At 43.1% G+C, this 18,706-nt stretch overlaps 1 protein-coding gene across 1 annotated transcript in view; it reads right to left on the reverse strand.

Moving 5' to 3' along the window:
• Positions 1–6,761: 6,761 nt before the first annotated feature.
• PLA2G15 (phospholipase A2 group XV) overlaps positions 6,762–18,706 on the reverse strand; it is a 196,293-nt gene continuing 184,348 nt past the window's right edge. The window contains exon 6 of the mRNA XM_069217260.1: positions 6,762–12,653. Within this exon, the coding sequence (XP_069073361.1) occupies positions 12,142–12,653 (512 nt within the window). The 3' untranslated portion in view covers positions 6,762–12,141. The remainder of the gene's footprint in view (positions 12,654–18,706) is intronic.

Below are 18,706 nucleotides of genomic sequence, written 5' to 3' on the forward strand. Positions count from 1 at the left end.
AGAGACCCTAAATAGCCAGAAAAGGAGGTTTGGCTACGTAGGAGAGAGGATAGGCTCCTCCAGGTGTTGCTAGCCTATCAGAAGGAGTCTCTGACGTCACCTGCTGGCCCTGGCCACTCAGAGCAGTCCAGTGTGCCAGCAGCACCTCTGTTTCCAAGATGGCAGAGGTCTGGAGCACACTGGAGGAGCTCTGGGTACCTCCCAGGGGAGGTGCAGCTCAGGGGAGTGGTCACTCCCCTTTCCTTTGTCCAGTTTCGCGCCAGAGCAGGGCTGGGGTATCCCTGAACCGGTGTAGGCTGGCTTATGCAGAGATGGGCACCATCTGTGCCCATCAAAGCATTTCCAGAGGCTGGGGGACGCTACTCCTCCCCAGCCCTGACACCTTTTTCCAAAGGGAGAGGGTGTAACACCCTCTTTCTGAGGAAGTCCTTTGTTCTGCCTTCCTGGGCCAAGCCTGGCTGGGCCCCAGGAGGGCAGAAACTTGTCTGAGGGGTTGGCAGCAGCAGCATGTGCAGTGAAACCCCGGGAAAGGTAGTTTGGCAGTATCCAGGTCTGAGCTAGAGACTCGGGGGATCATGGAATTTTCCGCATTGGGGTGACAATTCCATGATCTTAGACATGTTACATGGCCATGTTCGGAGTTACCATTGTGACGCTATACATATGTCGTGACATATGTATAGTGCACGCGTGTAATGGTGTCCCCGCACTCACAAAGTCCGGGGAATTTGCCCTGAACAATGTGGGGGCACCTTGGCTAGTGCCAGGGTGCCCACACACTAAGTACCTTAGCACCCAACCTTTACCAGGTAAAGGTTAGACATATAGGTGACTTATAAGTTACTTAAGTGCAGTGGTAAATGGCTGTGAAATAACGTGGACGTTATTTCACTCAGGCTGCAATGGCAGACCTGTGTAAGAATTGTCAGAGCTCCCTATGGGTGGCAAAAGAAATGCTGCAGCCCATAGGGATCTCCTGGAACCCCAATACCCTGGGTACCTCAGTACCATATACTAGGGAATTATAAGGGTGTTCCAGTATGCCAATGTAAATGGGTGAAATTGGTCACTAGCCTGTTAGTGACAATTTTGAAAGAAATGAGAGCACATAACCACTGAGGTTCTGGATAGCAGAGCCTCAGTGAAACAGTTAGTCATAACACAGGTAACACATACAGGGCACACTTATGAGCACTGGGGCCCTGGCTGGCAGGGTCCCAGTGACACATACAACTAAAACAACATATATACAGTGAAATATGGGGGTAACATGACAGGCAAGATGGTACTTTCCTACACTCACCATTACCAGTTTTGCCAAAACATACACCACAAGTCTACAAACAATGACAAATCAAATTCCAACAGCAAACAGGCATTGGCAAAAGAAGACTAACTGCTTTGCCAGTGCTTATTTTGTCATGTTTTTATAACAGTACTTTAACCCCTTGGGTGCCCACGTCCTGCTATGGGCCCTCGGGGGAGCGCTAGCACTCCCCCCCTCCCCCCAATGGCCAAGTACCCCCCCCCTCCCATGGGCAGGGATGGAAGGGGAATCGCTTCCCCTTCCACCCCTGCCCCCCCCCCCCCCCCCAACCCTCCTACCGTGGCGTCTGATGACATCAGCATGCGATCGTGCGCTGACCTCATCAGAGGATGCCCCCTCCGTGCTGGAAGCTCGGCTTCCAGCGTGAATCGGAAGAGAAGTGCAAAAGCATTTCTCTTCCGATCACGTGGAGGGGGCGAGAGAGGCATCCCTTTCCTTTGATGTCTCTCTCAGCATTTCTGCTGCCCACAAAAATGCCCACTAGACACCAGGGAGTGTTTTTTTTATTTTTGTATATATATGCATAAGGGGAGCGTCCCATTGGGCAAGGGGCGCACCCCAGGGGGGCAAATTATTTTTAGGCCTTTTCTGCCCCCCCTTGTTTTTTTATTGTTTTATATGTGGGGAGCAACCCCATAGGAAAGGGTCTTTCTGGGGGGGAGGGGGGGTTGAATATTTTCAGGCCATTTCTGCCCCCCCCCCCCCTTGGGAACAGATCGGCCTATTTTTCATTAGGTCAATCTGCCTAGGGGGGCAGAAATAATTCGATACCAGGATTTTTTTTTTTTTTTTTTTGCATCAATGTCACGCGAGGGGAGCGACCCCTTAGGCAAGGGTCAGTCCCCTGGGGCCCAAATTTATTTTAGGCCATTTCTGCCCCCCGGGGGGGGTAGATCAGCCTATTTTTATTAGCATATATGCCCCCAAGGGGGTTAGAAACCACTAGGTACCAGGGATTTTTTTTTTTGGGTGCCAATTTCACGCAAGGGGAGCGACCCCTTAGGCAAGGGTCGAACCCCTGGGGACAAATTTATTTTAGGCCATTTCTGCCCCCCTGGGGGGGGATCAGCTTATTTTTATTAGACATATATGCCCCCAAGGGGGGGCAGAAACCACTAGGAATAAGGGATTTTCTTTGCGCCAATTTCACGCAAGGGTCGCTCCCCTGGGGGGGGGAATATTTTTAGGCCATTTCTCCCCCCCCTTGGGGGCAGATGGGCCTATTTTTATCAGGTTGATCTGCCCCTGGGGAGGGAAGGGGGGCAGAAACCACTAGGAATCAGGGATTTTTTTGTACTAATTTCACGCAAGGGTCGCTCCCCTGGGGGGGGATATTTTTAGGCCATTTCTGCCCCCCCTTGGGGGCAGATCGGCCTATTTTTATCAGGTTGATCTGCCCCCGGGGAGAGAAGGGGGGGCAGAAACCACTTAGGCACCAGGGATTGGTGGGTGTGTATATGTGTGTTTTTGGGGGGACAGCCCCTTGGGCTAGGGTCGCTCCCCATAGGGGCACATTACTGTTGCCCATATCTGCCCTCCTTGGGGGCAGATAGGCCTATTTTTAGAAAGAGGGGGGGGGTTATGGCCATACCTCCACCCCAAATAAATGGCGCCAAAGTTGTTCTGCCCACCGGTGGGTAGATGGGGCAGTTAGCCCCCACAATCCACCCCGCGGGTGGGGGAGGGGGGGGGCAGAAAGCCTACTAGATGCCAGGGAATTTAAACAAAAAAATTAAAAAAATTGTGGGGTGGTGGCTTCCAACCAGTATGGGCATGGTTATGCCCCCACCCCAACTCAATGGGGTAACAGTCTTTCAGCCCTTCCCCGCACACTAAAACATCTTATCCCACGGCAAACAAGAGGACATTTGATTATTTTGGGTTTTGGTTTTACATGTGGGCCATGAGAGCTTGTCTAACTATCGAAATCGTTCCACTTGGAATGGTGAGGGCTTCATGTTTTGGACTTTGGAACACTGCCATGTAGAAAAATCCACAAGACCTAGACACATCTGAAAACTAAACATCTGGTGAGTTCAGGGTGGTGTGTTTCACATGCACCAGCACCATTTTCTTACCCACAATACCCTGCAAACCTCCAACTTTGCTGGAAATCACATATTTTTCACACATTTGTGTGATGAACCTTCCGGAATCTGCAGAAATCCACAAAATTCCTACCACCCAGCATTGTCGCATCTATACCGATAAAAAAAAATATGCCCCACTTCTCAGCCTAAAAACTTATTTTTTTTTCAAACTGCCCTTTTGGGCCCGCTGTGGTTCCCCCTAATTTTTTTTACATGTTTTTGGCTCTTCCCTGTCACAGGTCCTTGGCCCACCTACGCAGGGGAGGTATGATTTTTTACCAGGAGAATAGGGGAATGCTGGGTGGCAGGAAATTTGTGCTGGTGCGGTGATCCCACACAAAAATGTGTAAAAATGGCTTTTCTTTTAGCTAAATTTGAGGTTTGCCGAGGATTCTGGGTAAGAAAACAGTAGGTGATTCACGCACGTCACACCTCCCTGGATTCCCTGGGTGTGTAGTTTTCAGAAATGTTTGGGTTTGGTAGGTTTCCCTAGATGGCTGCTGAGCCCAGGACCAAAAAGCGTAGGTGTCCTCCACCGCCCCCTCCCCCCCTTCCCAGCACGCAAAAACAGGTAGTTTTGTATTTGATCATTTTGATGTGTCCACATAGTGTTTTGGGGCATTTCCTGTCGCTGGCACTGGGCCTACCCACAAAAGTGAGGTACCATTTTTATGAGGAGACTTGGGGGAATGTTGGGTGGAAGGATATTTGTGGCTCCTCTAAGATTCTAGAACTTTCTGTCACCGAAATCTGAGGAAAAAGTGTTTTTTTATTTTGGACAAATTTTGAGGTTGGCAATGGATTCTAGGTAACAGAACCTGGTGAGAGGCCCACAAGTCACCCTATCTTGTATTCCCCTAGGTGTCTAGTTTTATGAAATGCAAAAGTTTGTTAGGTTTCCCTAGGTACCGCCTGAGCTAGAGGCCAAAATCCACAGCTAGGCACTTTGCAAAAAACACGTCAGATTTCAATGTGAAAATGTGATGGGTCCATGTTGCGTTTCCTGTTGCGGGCATTAGGCCTACCCATGCAAGTGAGGTACCATTTTTATCCGGAGAGTTGGAGGAACACAGAATAGAAAAACAAGTGTTATTGCTACTTTTCTTTCTCTACATTTTTTCTTTCCAAATGTAAGACAGTGTGTAACAAACACGTCTATTTGAGAAATGCCCTGTAATTCACATGCTAGGATCAGGACCCCAGAATTCAGAGATGTGCAAATAACCACTGCTTCTCAACACCTTATCTTGTGCCCATTTCGGAAATACAAAGGTTTTCTTGATACCTATTTTTCAGTCTTTATATTTCACCAAATGAATAGCTGTATACCCGGTATAGAATGAAAACCCATTGCAAGGTGCAGCTCACTTAATGGCTCTGGGTACCTAGGGTTCTTGATGAACCTACAAGCCCTATATATCCCTGCAACTAAAAGAGACCAGCAGACCTAACGGTATATTGCTTACAAAAATCTTTTTCACCTCAATTTCAATATATTTTTTGTTTTAGCTATTACTTTCTGTAGGAAAACCATGACGGATCTACACAAATGACCCCTTGCTGAATTCAAAATGTTATCAACTTTTCAGAAATGTTTAGCTGTCTGGGATCCAGCATTGGTTTCACACCCATTTCTGTCACTAACTGGAAAAGCACACAAAATAGTAATAATGGGGTATGTCCTAGTAAAATGCCAAAATTGTGTTGAAAAATGTGTTTTTCTGATTCAAGTCTGGTTGTTCCTGAAAGCTGGGTAGATGGTGATTTTAGCACCGCAAACCCTTTGTTGATGCCATTTTCAGGGAAAAAACCACAAGCCTTCTTCTGCAGCCCTTTTTTCCCATTTGTTTGAAAAAAAACGAAATTTTCCCTGTATTTTGGCTAATTCCTTGGTCTCCTTCAGGGGAACCCAAAAACTCTGGGTACCTCTAGAATCCATAGAATGTTGGGGAAAACAAAAGGACAGAAATGTGGCGTGGGTAGCTTATGTGGACAAAAAGTTATGAGGTCCTAAGTGCGAACTGCCCCAAATAGCCAAAAAAAAGGCCTGGCACATGAGGGGTAAAAGGCCTTGCAGCGAAAGGGTTAAATTTACCTTTTGAATCCATGAAAGGCCTAAATGGCTTCAAGAGTAAAAATTAAAATGCAAGGTCTTTTGAAATAAGAATATAGTCACTGTACTTGATAGTTTTATTACATAATTAAATTATCAAAAGGCAAAACATGTACAATTTAGCATATGCACTCAAATCTTTGAACTTTCACATAAAGATTTTTTTTCAGTTTAGTTATACTACACTATTCAAAAATACTGTAAAGTGTTAAAAGTTGCAGACCAACGGTTTCATAATCCAAAAAACAAACACTCTCCCGTAATATTATTTTTGCAATATAAACAGTCTGCCAATTTTAAGAAGTGCAACTCAGCGTACTAACACTCAAATTGTTCCTCCCCTTTATACATTGAACAACTAAACTAGCAAAGCTGCTTTTCCCTATTTTGCTCCATTCAGGGGAGAGCCACATTTCTATTGTGGGAGGAGGGAGCTTCTATCACTTTCACACTTTGATCTTGATATTTTAGCTGCATGTTTTTTTTTTTACTTTGAAAATGCCAATTGGAAAGAATCACTGTCAGAATGATAAGACAACATAGGATGCAACTGTTTTGTGTTTAAGTAAAGCAAATCCTTGCTCTCCGCCACCTGAGGTCAAAAAGATGGTTATTTCACCATGATTTGTAGAGAGATATCCTTTCTTTTTTATATGTTTAGGATCTGGCAAACCCCTTGACTTTCAGTATCCCTCCCCCTCCGCCCCCTCAATTGTTGCATGCTTGTTATTAATAAACAGAATTAATAGGCAAGATCCAATATTTTCTGAATATTAAAAAACTTTGAACCCTTACATCATTCTTTCGATCAGTAAAAGTTACACATCTAGCTTCTGCACTGTCAATCGATTAGGTACCAATTATTGAGGGCTCTTCTGGCACCTTGTGACTAGGCTGTTTATAGGGCTTTGTAACGTTTAAGAATGTAGAAGACCAAGGGATGGACAGGGCCTGTCCTCTGCATCTCTTTGATCTGCCTGAATTTCACCCCTTGCACTCCTCTCTCAAGAACTTGAAATCTAACCAATTGACCAAGTGTAATTCTATACCTGTACTTATCCAAACAGGTGGTGGTTTACAGGAGATGGTGACCAAAGACAGCCTATTGGGTTGAGGACTGCAGACAAGTGCTTTACTTCCAATGAGCTGTTTCACCTGGCAAAAATCGATTAGAATCCAGACCCCTCCATCCAGAAAGTTATCACACAAATGCGTTGTGCAAGCATGCCTCTGCAATCCTTTTGGTGTCACATTTATTATGGAACACTTTTCAGACTTGAGTTGAATACAGAAGGCAGATCTGATGTTATTTGCAATACATAAGTATACATATGCACACGCTGTCAAATAAACCTTGTTCATCTTTTTAAACATCAAAGCTATGCATTGAATATACATCTTTCTACTGAAACATTCACGGAAATAGTGTTCTTTCGAAAGGGCAGATCTCTTTTAATGCGTTCTGTGCAGATTTACAACTGTACAAGAATAGTTGACATATTTCTTCTTCACAGCAAAAAATATATTCATAGTGAACTGTTTGTGTGTTTACAAAAGTATCTGGATTAGTGACAACTCTTTCTGTATTTTTATCTTCAATGCATTCGCACACAGTACGATGAGGTTGATCTTCTTAGAAGCACACGACTTTCCATATTTTGGCTAAATAGCGGCAGAGAAAACAGACAATCCCACACAGTGAATGAGCACAGATTCAATGGGAACTACTACTGAAAAGAAAGTTACTTTTGAATATTATGTTTCCTGGACATTTTGAGACACTTTATGGCACACATCACTGACCATCATCGCTGTAAATCCACTAAAGCAAATACTAATGGCACAAATGGCACGTGACTCAATTTACATGTGTGTCGTGTCACAATCCTAGTCAGTCAGTGACATAAACAGGCTAATGTAGCCCATATCCCAGCAAAGAGATGGCAATGCAATCTAGAAAATAAACACAATGTTTCCTGAGTTAAGAGATTTCCTACACAAGTGAATGTGGGAGGGAACCTGAAAGTTGGATGTGGTAACAACTCTGGAGATAAAGGCACATAGCAGGGTAAAGTTTTAAGGCAGTGTAGAGGAATCTCAGACGAGTTCTTTCAAAGTCAGGATATCACTGACGATTAGCTAATGCATTATTGATTTAAACACTGTAATTCTTCTCTGCTGACTGAAACGAGAGCAATGCTCAGAGGTCTGGGTGGGGACAGATTGAAACTAGGGAAAGAGGTTGGAGGATGAGGCAAGGCAGGTGGAAATGGTTTAGAGGAGCATCCAACACATCTGATTAAAAGCAAAGAAGAAGTGAGAGAGCTGGAAATAAACTGAAACTGTTTTATATTTGCACAAGAAACAACCACATATCCGACCTGGAAAACCTTTTAATGCCAAAGGGTCGCGGATTGGCATCCTCTCTTGATATCATGAACACTACGAAACTCGCACTAGCCCACCTCTCCCGCACAGTGATCTACTCTGGCAAGACGTGTGCATTGTGATTTGTTTGGTATTATTTCTAAGAGTCCCCTATCAATATTCCAACCTAAGTATTCTGTTTTTCGTGTAACGCTTGTTTTCCTAACCCCTCTGCTTTCACACAGTAACCTTACATAAGCTATGTCAAAACAATTTAGATGGAACCAAATCTTTCAAAGGCTTGGCAGCTTGCTTAAGATCACAAAGCCACATAAAAAGCAGCATCCAAACGGGATAAGAAAAGGCGGAAATGTTTAAGCAACATATTAAGCTATAAAACGGCCCACTCAGTATGTCCAGGAAAACCTAGGACTCATTCCTTAAAACGTAAGGTTACCAATGCAAACCACTTCTATAACATTCCCGTTTAAATGTATGGAAAAAGTAAAGGAAAACCAATCTGTATGGTTCCAACTAGTGCACTGATTCAGATTTAAGATCTACTGCTGAGGTTGTGTTAGATCCCTTGTCAAAAACCTAATGAAGTAAAAGTGTATTCTTGACTGTGTCAATAATTTTAGGAAGTTGTTTACATGAGATCTTGCTAGACAGAAGTAAACTTAACTCTATGGACTTAGAACTCTTGAAATAAAGTCTTACAACTGCCTGATTTAGAAGTCACTTACAACAGAGAACAGCAAAGACGTATGACCTTTAAAAACAGACCAACTGTATTCAGGCCCTCCTAATAAAAGGGGCATACTAGATTCCTTCTTTGTGACCACAACGGAATTTGGAAGAAGATGTGAATTCTATAGTATTTGAAGACCTCGGTAGAAGTGATACCAAACTCATATTTGGGGGAGGGGGAGGGGGTGTGTGTGTGTGTGTGTGTGTGTGTGTGTGTGTGTGTGTGTGTGTGTGTGTGTGTGTGTGTGTGTGTGTGTGTGTGTGTGTGTGTGTGTGTGTGTGTGTGTGTGTGTGTGTGTGTGTGTGTGTGTGTGCGTGCGTGTAATTTGTCTCCATCTTGTCAATCATTTGTGACCGGTTAAATTGGATGATGTAAGAGGTGAAGCACGTCTGAGTGTAAGAATGCATGGCCAACGTAAGGATTATGTCCACCATTAAAATGTAAATTTCCGCTATTAGGTATCATAAGGTATGAAAGCAGATGATTAAATGTATGCACTATGGATACAAATGATCATCCTCCTATTTTGCTAAGGTGGTAGAGGTTAACATAAGTGCTCGGACAATAAGCATCAATGGGGCAAGTCGTCCCAAAACATGTACATTTTTCCAGAACAACAAACATCAAAAGACAGCTACAGATGAAACATCTATAATCTGACCCTCCAAAATCTCACTGTCTACTGTTGTGCTTTTAAGTACAAGAAATCTGAATAAAGCAAATCCAAATTCGATGACTTTTCAAATTGGGGAGGGGAATTACTTCCGCAATTTTGATCAACCTCCATTTCTTTGTGAAAAAGAGAGGGCACTAACCCTATATAGCCAAATAAAGAGGAAGCATTTTCCTAAGAGTCTTTGTTCTTCATTACCTACGGGTTACAGTTTTCTACCAAAAGATTTGGCAAGACACTGTGTAGACACCTGTGCCCATCTGGCTGTCACTTTGAGGGCAAACCAGAATAGGTCATGAAAGAATAGTATCTGCTGTGGAGTACAAGAAAAGGTGGAGGTTGATGCACATATTGAAGATAAAGATTAAGATGTATGAAGAAAAATGTGTCTAAAAGATATGCAAGTTAAAAGGTTTGACTATGAACCCAAAAAAATGTAAAAGATTTCACCCAGTAAAATATTGTATAAAAAGCACAATTCAAAGGAAACGCGGAAGAAAAGAGAAACGCTATAAAATAAAGAGCAGAGCATTTCAAGCAACGATTAACTTTAAACCAGTAGTGTACTCATATAAGGAAGAGCCACTCTTTTAGTCCACACCAAGGATACCCAACTGGCAAACAAAACTGACTGCACTGCGTCATGATTGTTTTATCTGTAAGGGGCTTCACATTCAATCACCGGCCTAGGTTATCAGACCCCCTAGTGAACTCTTCACCCTGGTCTCTATGCATGTTTCAGTACAGCTGAAGAATAAGCAGAAACGTCTCGAGCCCTCATACGAGGAGATGATTTCACCATAGACGGTACTGCTTGGTTTCAGCACATGCTAAAGATTGACAAGCTAAGGTGGTGGCTGTGGGCCAGATTCTGCATGTATAAGCGAGGGACTTCACAACACATCATCAAAAACCACTTCTGCGATTAAAGGATGATTGGGATAATCGAAACAGTATAGGACTCAGATACGATCCTATACTCTAGAAATATTGCAACTTAAAGTGCTGAGGATGAAGGATGCTCATGTGTCTAAAGAAAGCTGATAAGGTATGGCCAAGAATGACTACGTTCACGGGTCTAAATTAGGCTTATAGGGTTAGCCAATAAAATACGACAACCTGTAAGGAAAGAACATACATACTAGCAAATGCACAAATAAACACAACAAAATTCTGCATTGAAGATGAAGCACTAGAGGACACACATTCTCTTTCATCACCTTGGGTATAATGGCATTTTTCCTAATAGTTTGTGCACTACACACACCAGAAACAAGATAAGGACTTCACATGACAAAAAAGCAAAATACCACCTGATTCAGTGGTATATATTTCTACAGTACTTCAAAGGGTAACAAATAACAATAAAGACGTGTGTTCTAGAAAAGTAGCTCTGACATTTTAATCTCAGTTGTACACAAATGTATCTTTGTGCCTTCAATTGAAATGGCGGTCGCTGAGTGGACTGGCAGCTGAAAAACCACAAGTATATCTGGCCTATAGCTACACGTGGGCAAACAACTTAGTTTTAGCATGTTTCACGGATATGAACCTTTCTGTAGAATCAATGTGGTAACTGGGAAGCAATATGCTTCCAGACCACCTTTTCCCCAAACACTTATTTTCTCAAAAAAGCAGAGAGGTCCAAGGTTTTAGTGTCCTTCTTCAAAATCTCATTCGGTGAGAGCAAAGGGAAATTATAACACTTTTGAAAAATAAATCACACTTCCTGGTACAATGCATTGAACGGCTGCAGCTATCTCGACAGTGCTGGTGGTGCACAAGCACAGGGCTTCTGCTCTGCATGTGTAATCCAGGAGTAAAGCAGATAAAGCTCTGCCTGGTGGCGAATTACACAATAATTCATAAATTAGGCTACACAACAAACAGGCACTACAGCCGAACTGCCTACTTTCCAAATGGCCTCTTAATATATGCAACAGACTGCCACTGCCTTACATCAGTTTCTAGACTGTTGGTACACACAGGAAAGAGTTAGATGACAAGTCCCTCTAATGTGTGCCTGGGTTGCTCAGTGATTCTCTACTTTCAGGGAAATAAAAACACTGTCAACATGGTCCCATTTTAGGGGGAAAGCTTAGATTACGTTTTTTCGGATACTTATGTTGCAGCTCCTATACGGCTGTCCAGCAAATGGTAATAACTAACTGCAACTGGTTGGCATGCGGCACGGTGTTGAGGCAATGCACAATATTGGGACGAACCACTTTGATGGGCAACCTAAAAATCTTGGGATACAGAGTAATGTTTCTTATGAACCACAATCTTACAGACAAATTTGACTGTTACTGACCCGCAACACTAACGGAAATGTCGAGTCCTATAAAAAAAAAAAAAAACAATTTTACGACCATGGACGTCTTTAGGTCATATGCATCCTTTCAGTGTAATCACACAAGGCATAATTCATTAACTCACAGCATAGAGAAAACATATCTACTATCTCAAATTATGACACAAAAAACACATATGTAAAACTATACAAGCTCTCGTAACAACATAGATGATACTGTAAGCCACATTTTGTGCATGCCCTCAAAGCGCGCTGTGGATGTAGTCCAGAACACAGACAGATGTCTTCATAAGCACTCGGAAAGTCAAAGTGAGATGGCACAGCTCTTCCACAAATACAGGTGCCACAAATACAGGAACACAATTTTGGATCCATTGGAGCACCTGAGCAAGTGGAACATCGCCTAAAAACATCATATCCATATGTGCACCGCGGAAAAAAGGAGTCAGAAAACGCTCCCTTCTTCATTTGAGACAATGCTTCAAGTGTGACTTAGGTTTTGGCTGTCACAAACCAAATAGAACCTGTTTGACATATGAAATGGTTTCAGGATTTGAGAGCATCTCAATGTGCTCTGCTCCTATCAGATTCACCAACGTCACTTCTTGCTTCTGACGATTCTGCCAACGTTGGCATTGCAAAGCACTTGGTAGATTTACAGTGCCATCGCCATCACTGTAGAAGATCTTAGGCTCCTTGTCAGGGAAAGAATCATAGTAGAAGGAGTCAGGGGTTTCTACACCTGTGCCATAAAGGCAGTGAACACGAACTGAAGGCGGAGTCAAAGGATACACTAGATGCTCTGTATTCTCTCTCATAAGCCAGCCATCCTCAAAGTTGAGGTCTTTGTAGAACTTAGGGAAATCACGAATGGTGTAGTTGGCAACAGGAGTGCTTACGAAGATCTTGTCTGGAGACCAGGTGTGATTGTAAGGAAGAAGCCAGTTTGTGGTTACGGCCGACCTCTGCTGATCTCGAATTTTCAGGGAGCTGATAACTGGAATTCTGTTGTTGTCACCTGTAAAAAGTGAAAGCATTTATTTTCTTGGTTCATAAAACACCTTGCAAAGTTTCAGGTTACATTTAATATATTGTTATAGAATGCCATTCAATAAAAGTAAGGTTCATAATTCACAGTAAAGAGAAAGCATACACCCAAAAAGGGCCTTTTGACCAGGCCTGGTTGGGTCTGTTTATCTTGGCACTGCACTTCAGCTATGTCAGTTATGCTACAATTTCTTTTGCAGATACATAAGGACAGATGGATTATGTTACTTACCCTGTAAACATCGGTTCATGGAATACAGTGCTGTAGATCCAAATGCTCTGCATACTCCTGCCATCTAGTGTTGGGTCCAGATGTGTGCAAGTTGTTGGTTGTTTTTCAAAGAAGGTTCTGGAGTCACGAGGTAAAGTGACTCATCCTCTCGATGATAGTGTGCATGGGCATCAACTCCATTGTTAGACTGTTTTTCCGTGGTTGGGTGGGAATGAAGTGCGAGTGTTAGTAAGGAGATGTCCAGGCATATGAAAATATAAGCAGTAACTGCAATGGCCATAGGTGTCCAGGGAGGAGAGAGGGTCCACATGAATCTACCGCACTAATTGCCACGAACAGATGCTTACAGGGTAAGTCATACAATCCATTTAATGGGCTCTGTGGCTGTAGATACACATGCTCTGCATAAACTATTATGCAGTGCCCTCCAGAACGCGGTGGCTAACCTGTGGGTGTTGCAGTTGTTTGGAAAACAGTACGTAGCACGGCCTGTCCTACATTTGCTTGTTGGCATGCTAATATATCTACACAATATTTCAGATTTGGATGCCTGATTTTGCAATGGTTCTCAGTGAAAACATCTGGGTTGAGGGTAAGCTTCTTGTGGGCCACTACGGAAAGTTTGAGTAGTGTGGTGAACCATGGTTGTCAAGTCCAAGTGGGAGCCATCAGAATAAGGGAGAGAGACGTTTGCCTGAGCTTCTGAACCACAAACGGAAGACGAGGGAAAGGTGGAAAAACATAGGCAAATATCCCTGACCAGTTCATCAATAGAGCATTGCCCGTGGATAGTGGGTGTGGGGGCCTGGTGGTGAAGAATGGGCATTCTGCAAGGTCTGCGGTGCAAAAAGGCCTATCTGTGGAAATCCCCACCAGTGTAAGATTGGGTGGAGGACTTGGGGGTGCAGTTCTCACTAGTGAACTTCTTCCCACATTCTGCTGAGGAGGTCGATGGAGTCTTTGTCCGTCCCTTGGAGGTGTTCCAATAGGAGGTGAATGTTGTGATGCATTCCCCACTGCCAAATCCTCTGAGATAGACGTGATAACTGTAGAGAGTGTGCCCCCCCCCTCACGTTTTTTGTAGATTAAACATGGCTGTCATGTTGTCCGTCTGGACCAAACCAACCTTGCATACCAGGTGAACTAGGAACGCTTTAAATGCTAGGTGAATAGCTTGAAGACAGAGGTAGTTGAGGGGGAGAGTCTGGTGCTTGGAGTCCCAAAGACCCTGAACTGTGAGACACTGTAGGTGATCATCCCATTCTGTCAGGGAAAGATCTGGGGAATGGGGTCAAGGTACTGACACCTTCGATACATTTTGTGTGATGAGCGTGGCGCTCTACCAACACTAGATCTTGTAAGTGACCCTATGACTGAGACCATTGGCCTGTCCAACATACTTGCAGCCGGCACATGCATAGACTCCCATGTGGTATTATTGCGATGCAAGATGCCATTATGCCCAAAAGTCGTTAAACTGAACGCAGCGTGGCTCAGCGAGTCCCAGAAACACTTGTGTTTCATTTCCGGGCCGCAGCACATTTGACCGGATCGTCCGCAGTTTCCCTTATTCATTCGGGAAACACGGACCCGGGTAGGTTACCCGCCGGTAGTGGCAGCAATAACAAGTAAGTCATGATTCCTTTGACGACCGTTGAGACTCGCGTCTACTAACTATAGACCCGAGCCTTCTTTATTTTTATTTTGTTTCGTTTTTCACTATCTCTACTCTCCAGTTTAATTTCCTAGGAGAGGGAAATCGTTCCATTCACGCTGTGCCTTGCTCACTTGCTCATTACTTTTAAGACCAGTCATTATATGAGTCATTTCCACATTTTAAGGTCACTGCTACTTTGACATTCTCTACATATCTATATACCTCAAGTCCTTATCCACACAAGATAATTGGATCCTTGCCATACTGACCAGTGGGGATCATTCACATAATATAATCTTTGTATTTTGATAAATATACCTGCACCATACCACTAATTATAATATGAGTACCAAGATATGCATATTTGGAATAATATACCTGTACCTCCATGATGTTTGACTAGGACATGTTTTCTTTTTACATCAACTAATTGTTGTACCATTTTTTTAATCTTTTGCACTCCTCCTTCAGATTAGTTTTGCGCCTGACCACTGGTCTGTGTGGTCCTATGAAGCGCGCTCCCTAATTGGGATGGTAAGCCAAGATTATTTACATGTGCATGCACTCTTATTTCACGTATTGACACTCTCACTATGCCGCACTGTTGTTTTTGACACCGTTTTTTTCCATTGATGATTAAGTCATAAATGTCAACACGTGTTGACTTCTCTTCCCTTGATTGACCTGTGTACATTTGATTGCAGGGCGACAGTTAGGAATAATATCTTTCCCAGACTAATGTAAGTGATTGGATACTTTTTACTGAGAATTTCAGGTAATAGCAATCCACACATTTTACGATTAGGAGATACACATAGTCATTAGGTCCTGAAGAAGCGTCGCTGGATCCGTATGGACCACAGGGACGCGAAACATGTTGACCCTTGATAGGGATGGCTTGGAAATTCCCCACCCTTACTTCTCTTTTGTTATAGAGTGATTGATCATTATCTCTGTTTCACTCTTTTGACTACTTTTTAACCTTGGCCTCCATCCCTCATCTGGACTAATAAATTGATTACCCGCTACAGGTTTTGAGAGCCAATTTTAACCCCCTTCCCTTATCTCCTTTCTTTCATACTTACACTTGGGGTCGTGGCATCATCACTCAAAAGAGCTCTGGCAAAGAACCCCCCGTATGGGGTGGTGCCCGTCAGACATTGCAGTGCCGGTCTGACGAGGAGCAATTCCGATGATGAAGCATGACATCCTTCTGGATGTGTGAGGTTTTTTGCTCCTAAATTTTAGGACCCTCTTTTTTGTATCCTTTCTCTCCTTCTAGCTGGAACAGTGTATTATATTTTTTGGCGTATCTATCGGGAGGATATACACTGGACCATAACTCCTCCCTATCCCCTTGTTTATTGGTGATTCTATTCTTATTATGTTCTCCTCGCAAAGCTCAATAATGTCTGCCTTGACTATCCAATCGTCCAAGTAGGGGGTCGACTGGTACACCCTTCCTCCTGAGGTGTGTGTCTACTACTGCCAGTGTCTTGGTGAAAACCTTGGTGCTGACTTTATCCTGAATGTCGGGACTTTGAATGGGTAACGTTCTCCCCCCAGTCTTGGGTATGTGTGCTACATAAATGATGTGTGGAAGTAAGTATATTTGAGATTTACTTTCGTTAGGTAGTCCCCTTGACTTAGAAAAGGTACTACATTCTGTCGACCCTTGGAATTTTTGCATCTTTATGTACCTGTTTACAAAGTGCAGGTTTAAGATAGGCCGCATGGTTGGATCTTGTTTGGATATGAGAAAGTAAACAGAACATACTTGTGTTTCGTTCCTCTCAGCACCTTATGTGTAGGGTTCTTTGCAGTGCTGTGACCAGTTTGAGCAGGACCTTTGATCGAAACTGCTCCTTCTTCTAATGCTGATGTTTTGATGATTTTGGTTGTGGCTTCTGTGTGAAGACTATACAGTAACTGCAAAAAACGCTATTTACAACCCACTTGTCTGTGGAAATGGCTTCCCAGTTTTTGAGGAAGTACTTCATTCTCCCCTTACAGGAGTGTTGTGTATGGGGGGAGTGAAGCTAGAGTCTTAGAAGCTCCTGAGGCAGATTCTCTAGAGTTTCTGCTTCTCGGTTCACCTCTGCCTCAAAAAAGGGTTTTGGGTTGCTACTGTTGCCACTGTACATGTCCTGGAAAATGGTTGGGTACTAGCTGCTTCTGACCCTGTGCGTCAAATACCTTCAACCAAAAAACATTCTTGAATGCAGATTCCTCTAAAAAAACAAAAAAAAAAACCTCTCTTCAGTGTTGAGCGCAGATCTACTTCCTTAACTGCTTTCCTTTCTTCAAAGTCTCTTTTACAATCCCGCCTAAAACACCAGGAGCTCTTCAATGCACCTCTATACTAAATGGCAAAAAGAAAGATTATAAGATGGCGGACACGCACATGGATATTGTTGTATTACGTTCATATTATATAGGGGCTCCGCCTATGTTGATTCCCAAACAATAAGCCACCAATGTTTTGAAGAAAGCAAACATTTCCAGACCCAATCAATACATGGCAGGACTGCGCAAAGCTTGTGAATCTATAAGATATTTCATGCAGCAGAAAATAGATATGGCAAGATGACCTTACATGAACTGCAGAGGAAGTTGCTGGAGATTTTAAGTAACCAGTCTTCAAAATAGGGGTAGATGTGCTACCTCCCCAACACATCTTACAATGGATTGGAGCTGGTATTAAGTCAAGGCCCTGGTAAAGAAACAGAGGTCAAGTAGGCACACAGTGAAGTGTTGGTGCCACTCCAGCTCCTGTCGAGCCACAAATTACAGGCAATTTATATCAGGCTGTGCATTTGGACAGAAGCAAATGACTGACATCTATACCACACAAAGCCAGAATCCGAGGTATAAAGTTTAGGGGATTCAAATCAGTATGACAATTTTGTAAACAAAATGTTGTGGAGTAATAAACTGAAGATATGGATGCAGAGAACACTACAGGGGGAGAAGCACATGAAGGGTGAGGGGAGAAGAGCACATGGGAAGAAGACTGCTGCAACACATGCATTGGGATGGAGTGCTTAAAAAGAAAAAAGTAGTTGGCTGCCAAAGAGATGGTAAATAGGCTATGCTCAATGGCATTAAAAACACCAAATGGCCACACTAACAAGAAAAGCCATCAAATAAAAAGCAAGTAAATAAGAGTGACAGTAGAGTCAACCAATCTAAACAACAGGTCAGCTGCAAGCCCCTGTACAATCTTGGTAAGTCCACAATAGGTATTTTGCAACCCGAAAGAAATAGGGGGTAGTCCTTCACTCTTTCTAATGCTACTGGGAAAAAAACATTACTGAGATGCTGAATCGAACAAGCAGGAGGTGTCAAAGGGTACTGTATTTATATTTTATTTATTAGGTTATTTTTATAGTATGGACCTAGCTACGGGGACAGCAGGGATTCTAAAGTCAAATATTAAAACATAAGAAAACCAACTGTACAGAACAACATTTTTAGAAGCAGTCAGAATGATCTGTTTTGGGTACTTTTTAAAATGTCAACAGATTTGGGGTTAGTCTTAGGTACGCCATAAGCTGGCTCCATTACCTTGAATTACTGTATGCTTGCCAACATTACACTCCAGAAAGAGGCATCACATTTACACAAGTATGAAGTATTTTTGGATGTTCTCCTGTACCAGAATGGAGAGCTTACTAACCAAGCTGGAGGAATGGGCTTGTGTCCAGTGGGACCACAACTACATTGAGTAACTTTGAGGATTACTTTTCATCCAATTCAACTTTTGACTTAGCAACCTGATTCATATCTAGGTCTGCTGGGGTTACAGATAGAGGGCAAGACAAGCAGCAAACAGAGGCATGAAGGCAGGAAAAGAACTTGTGGGGAATTGCCTTCAGTCAAATAACGGACAAAGAAACCTGAGCATGGCATGCAAGATAGATACATCTGCTGTAGCAGTTCCTTAGTGAAATTTGTTTACTGTACTGAATTGCATAAACACTGAAAAAAATCAAGCCGGGCTGGGAAAGTCATCCGAGTTGCTACATGCCTCCTCATAACTATAGGGTGCTAAAGGAGTGTAAGAGGGTTTGGGCCATGGGGCTCAAGCCAAAGTGCGTGTGTATAAGGTTGAGGCATTGTGAATGCTAGCTTA

This window comes from Pleurodeles waltl, chromosome 12, assembly GCF_031143425.1.
Source record: "Pleurodeles waltl isolate 20211129_DDA chromosome 12, aPleWal1.hap1.20221129, whole genome shotgun sequence".
Lineage (NCBI taxonomy): Eukaryota > Metazoa > Chordata > Amphibia > Caudata > Salamandridae > Pleurodeles > Pleurodeles waltl.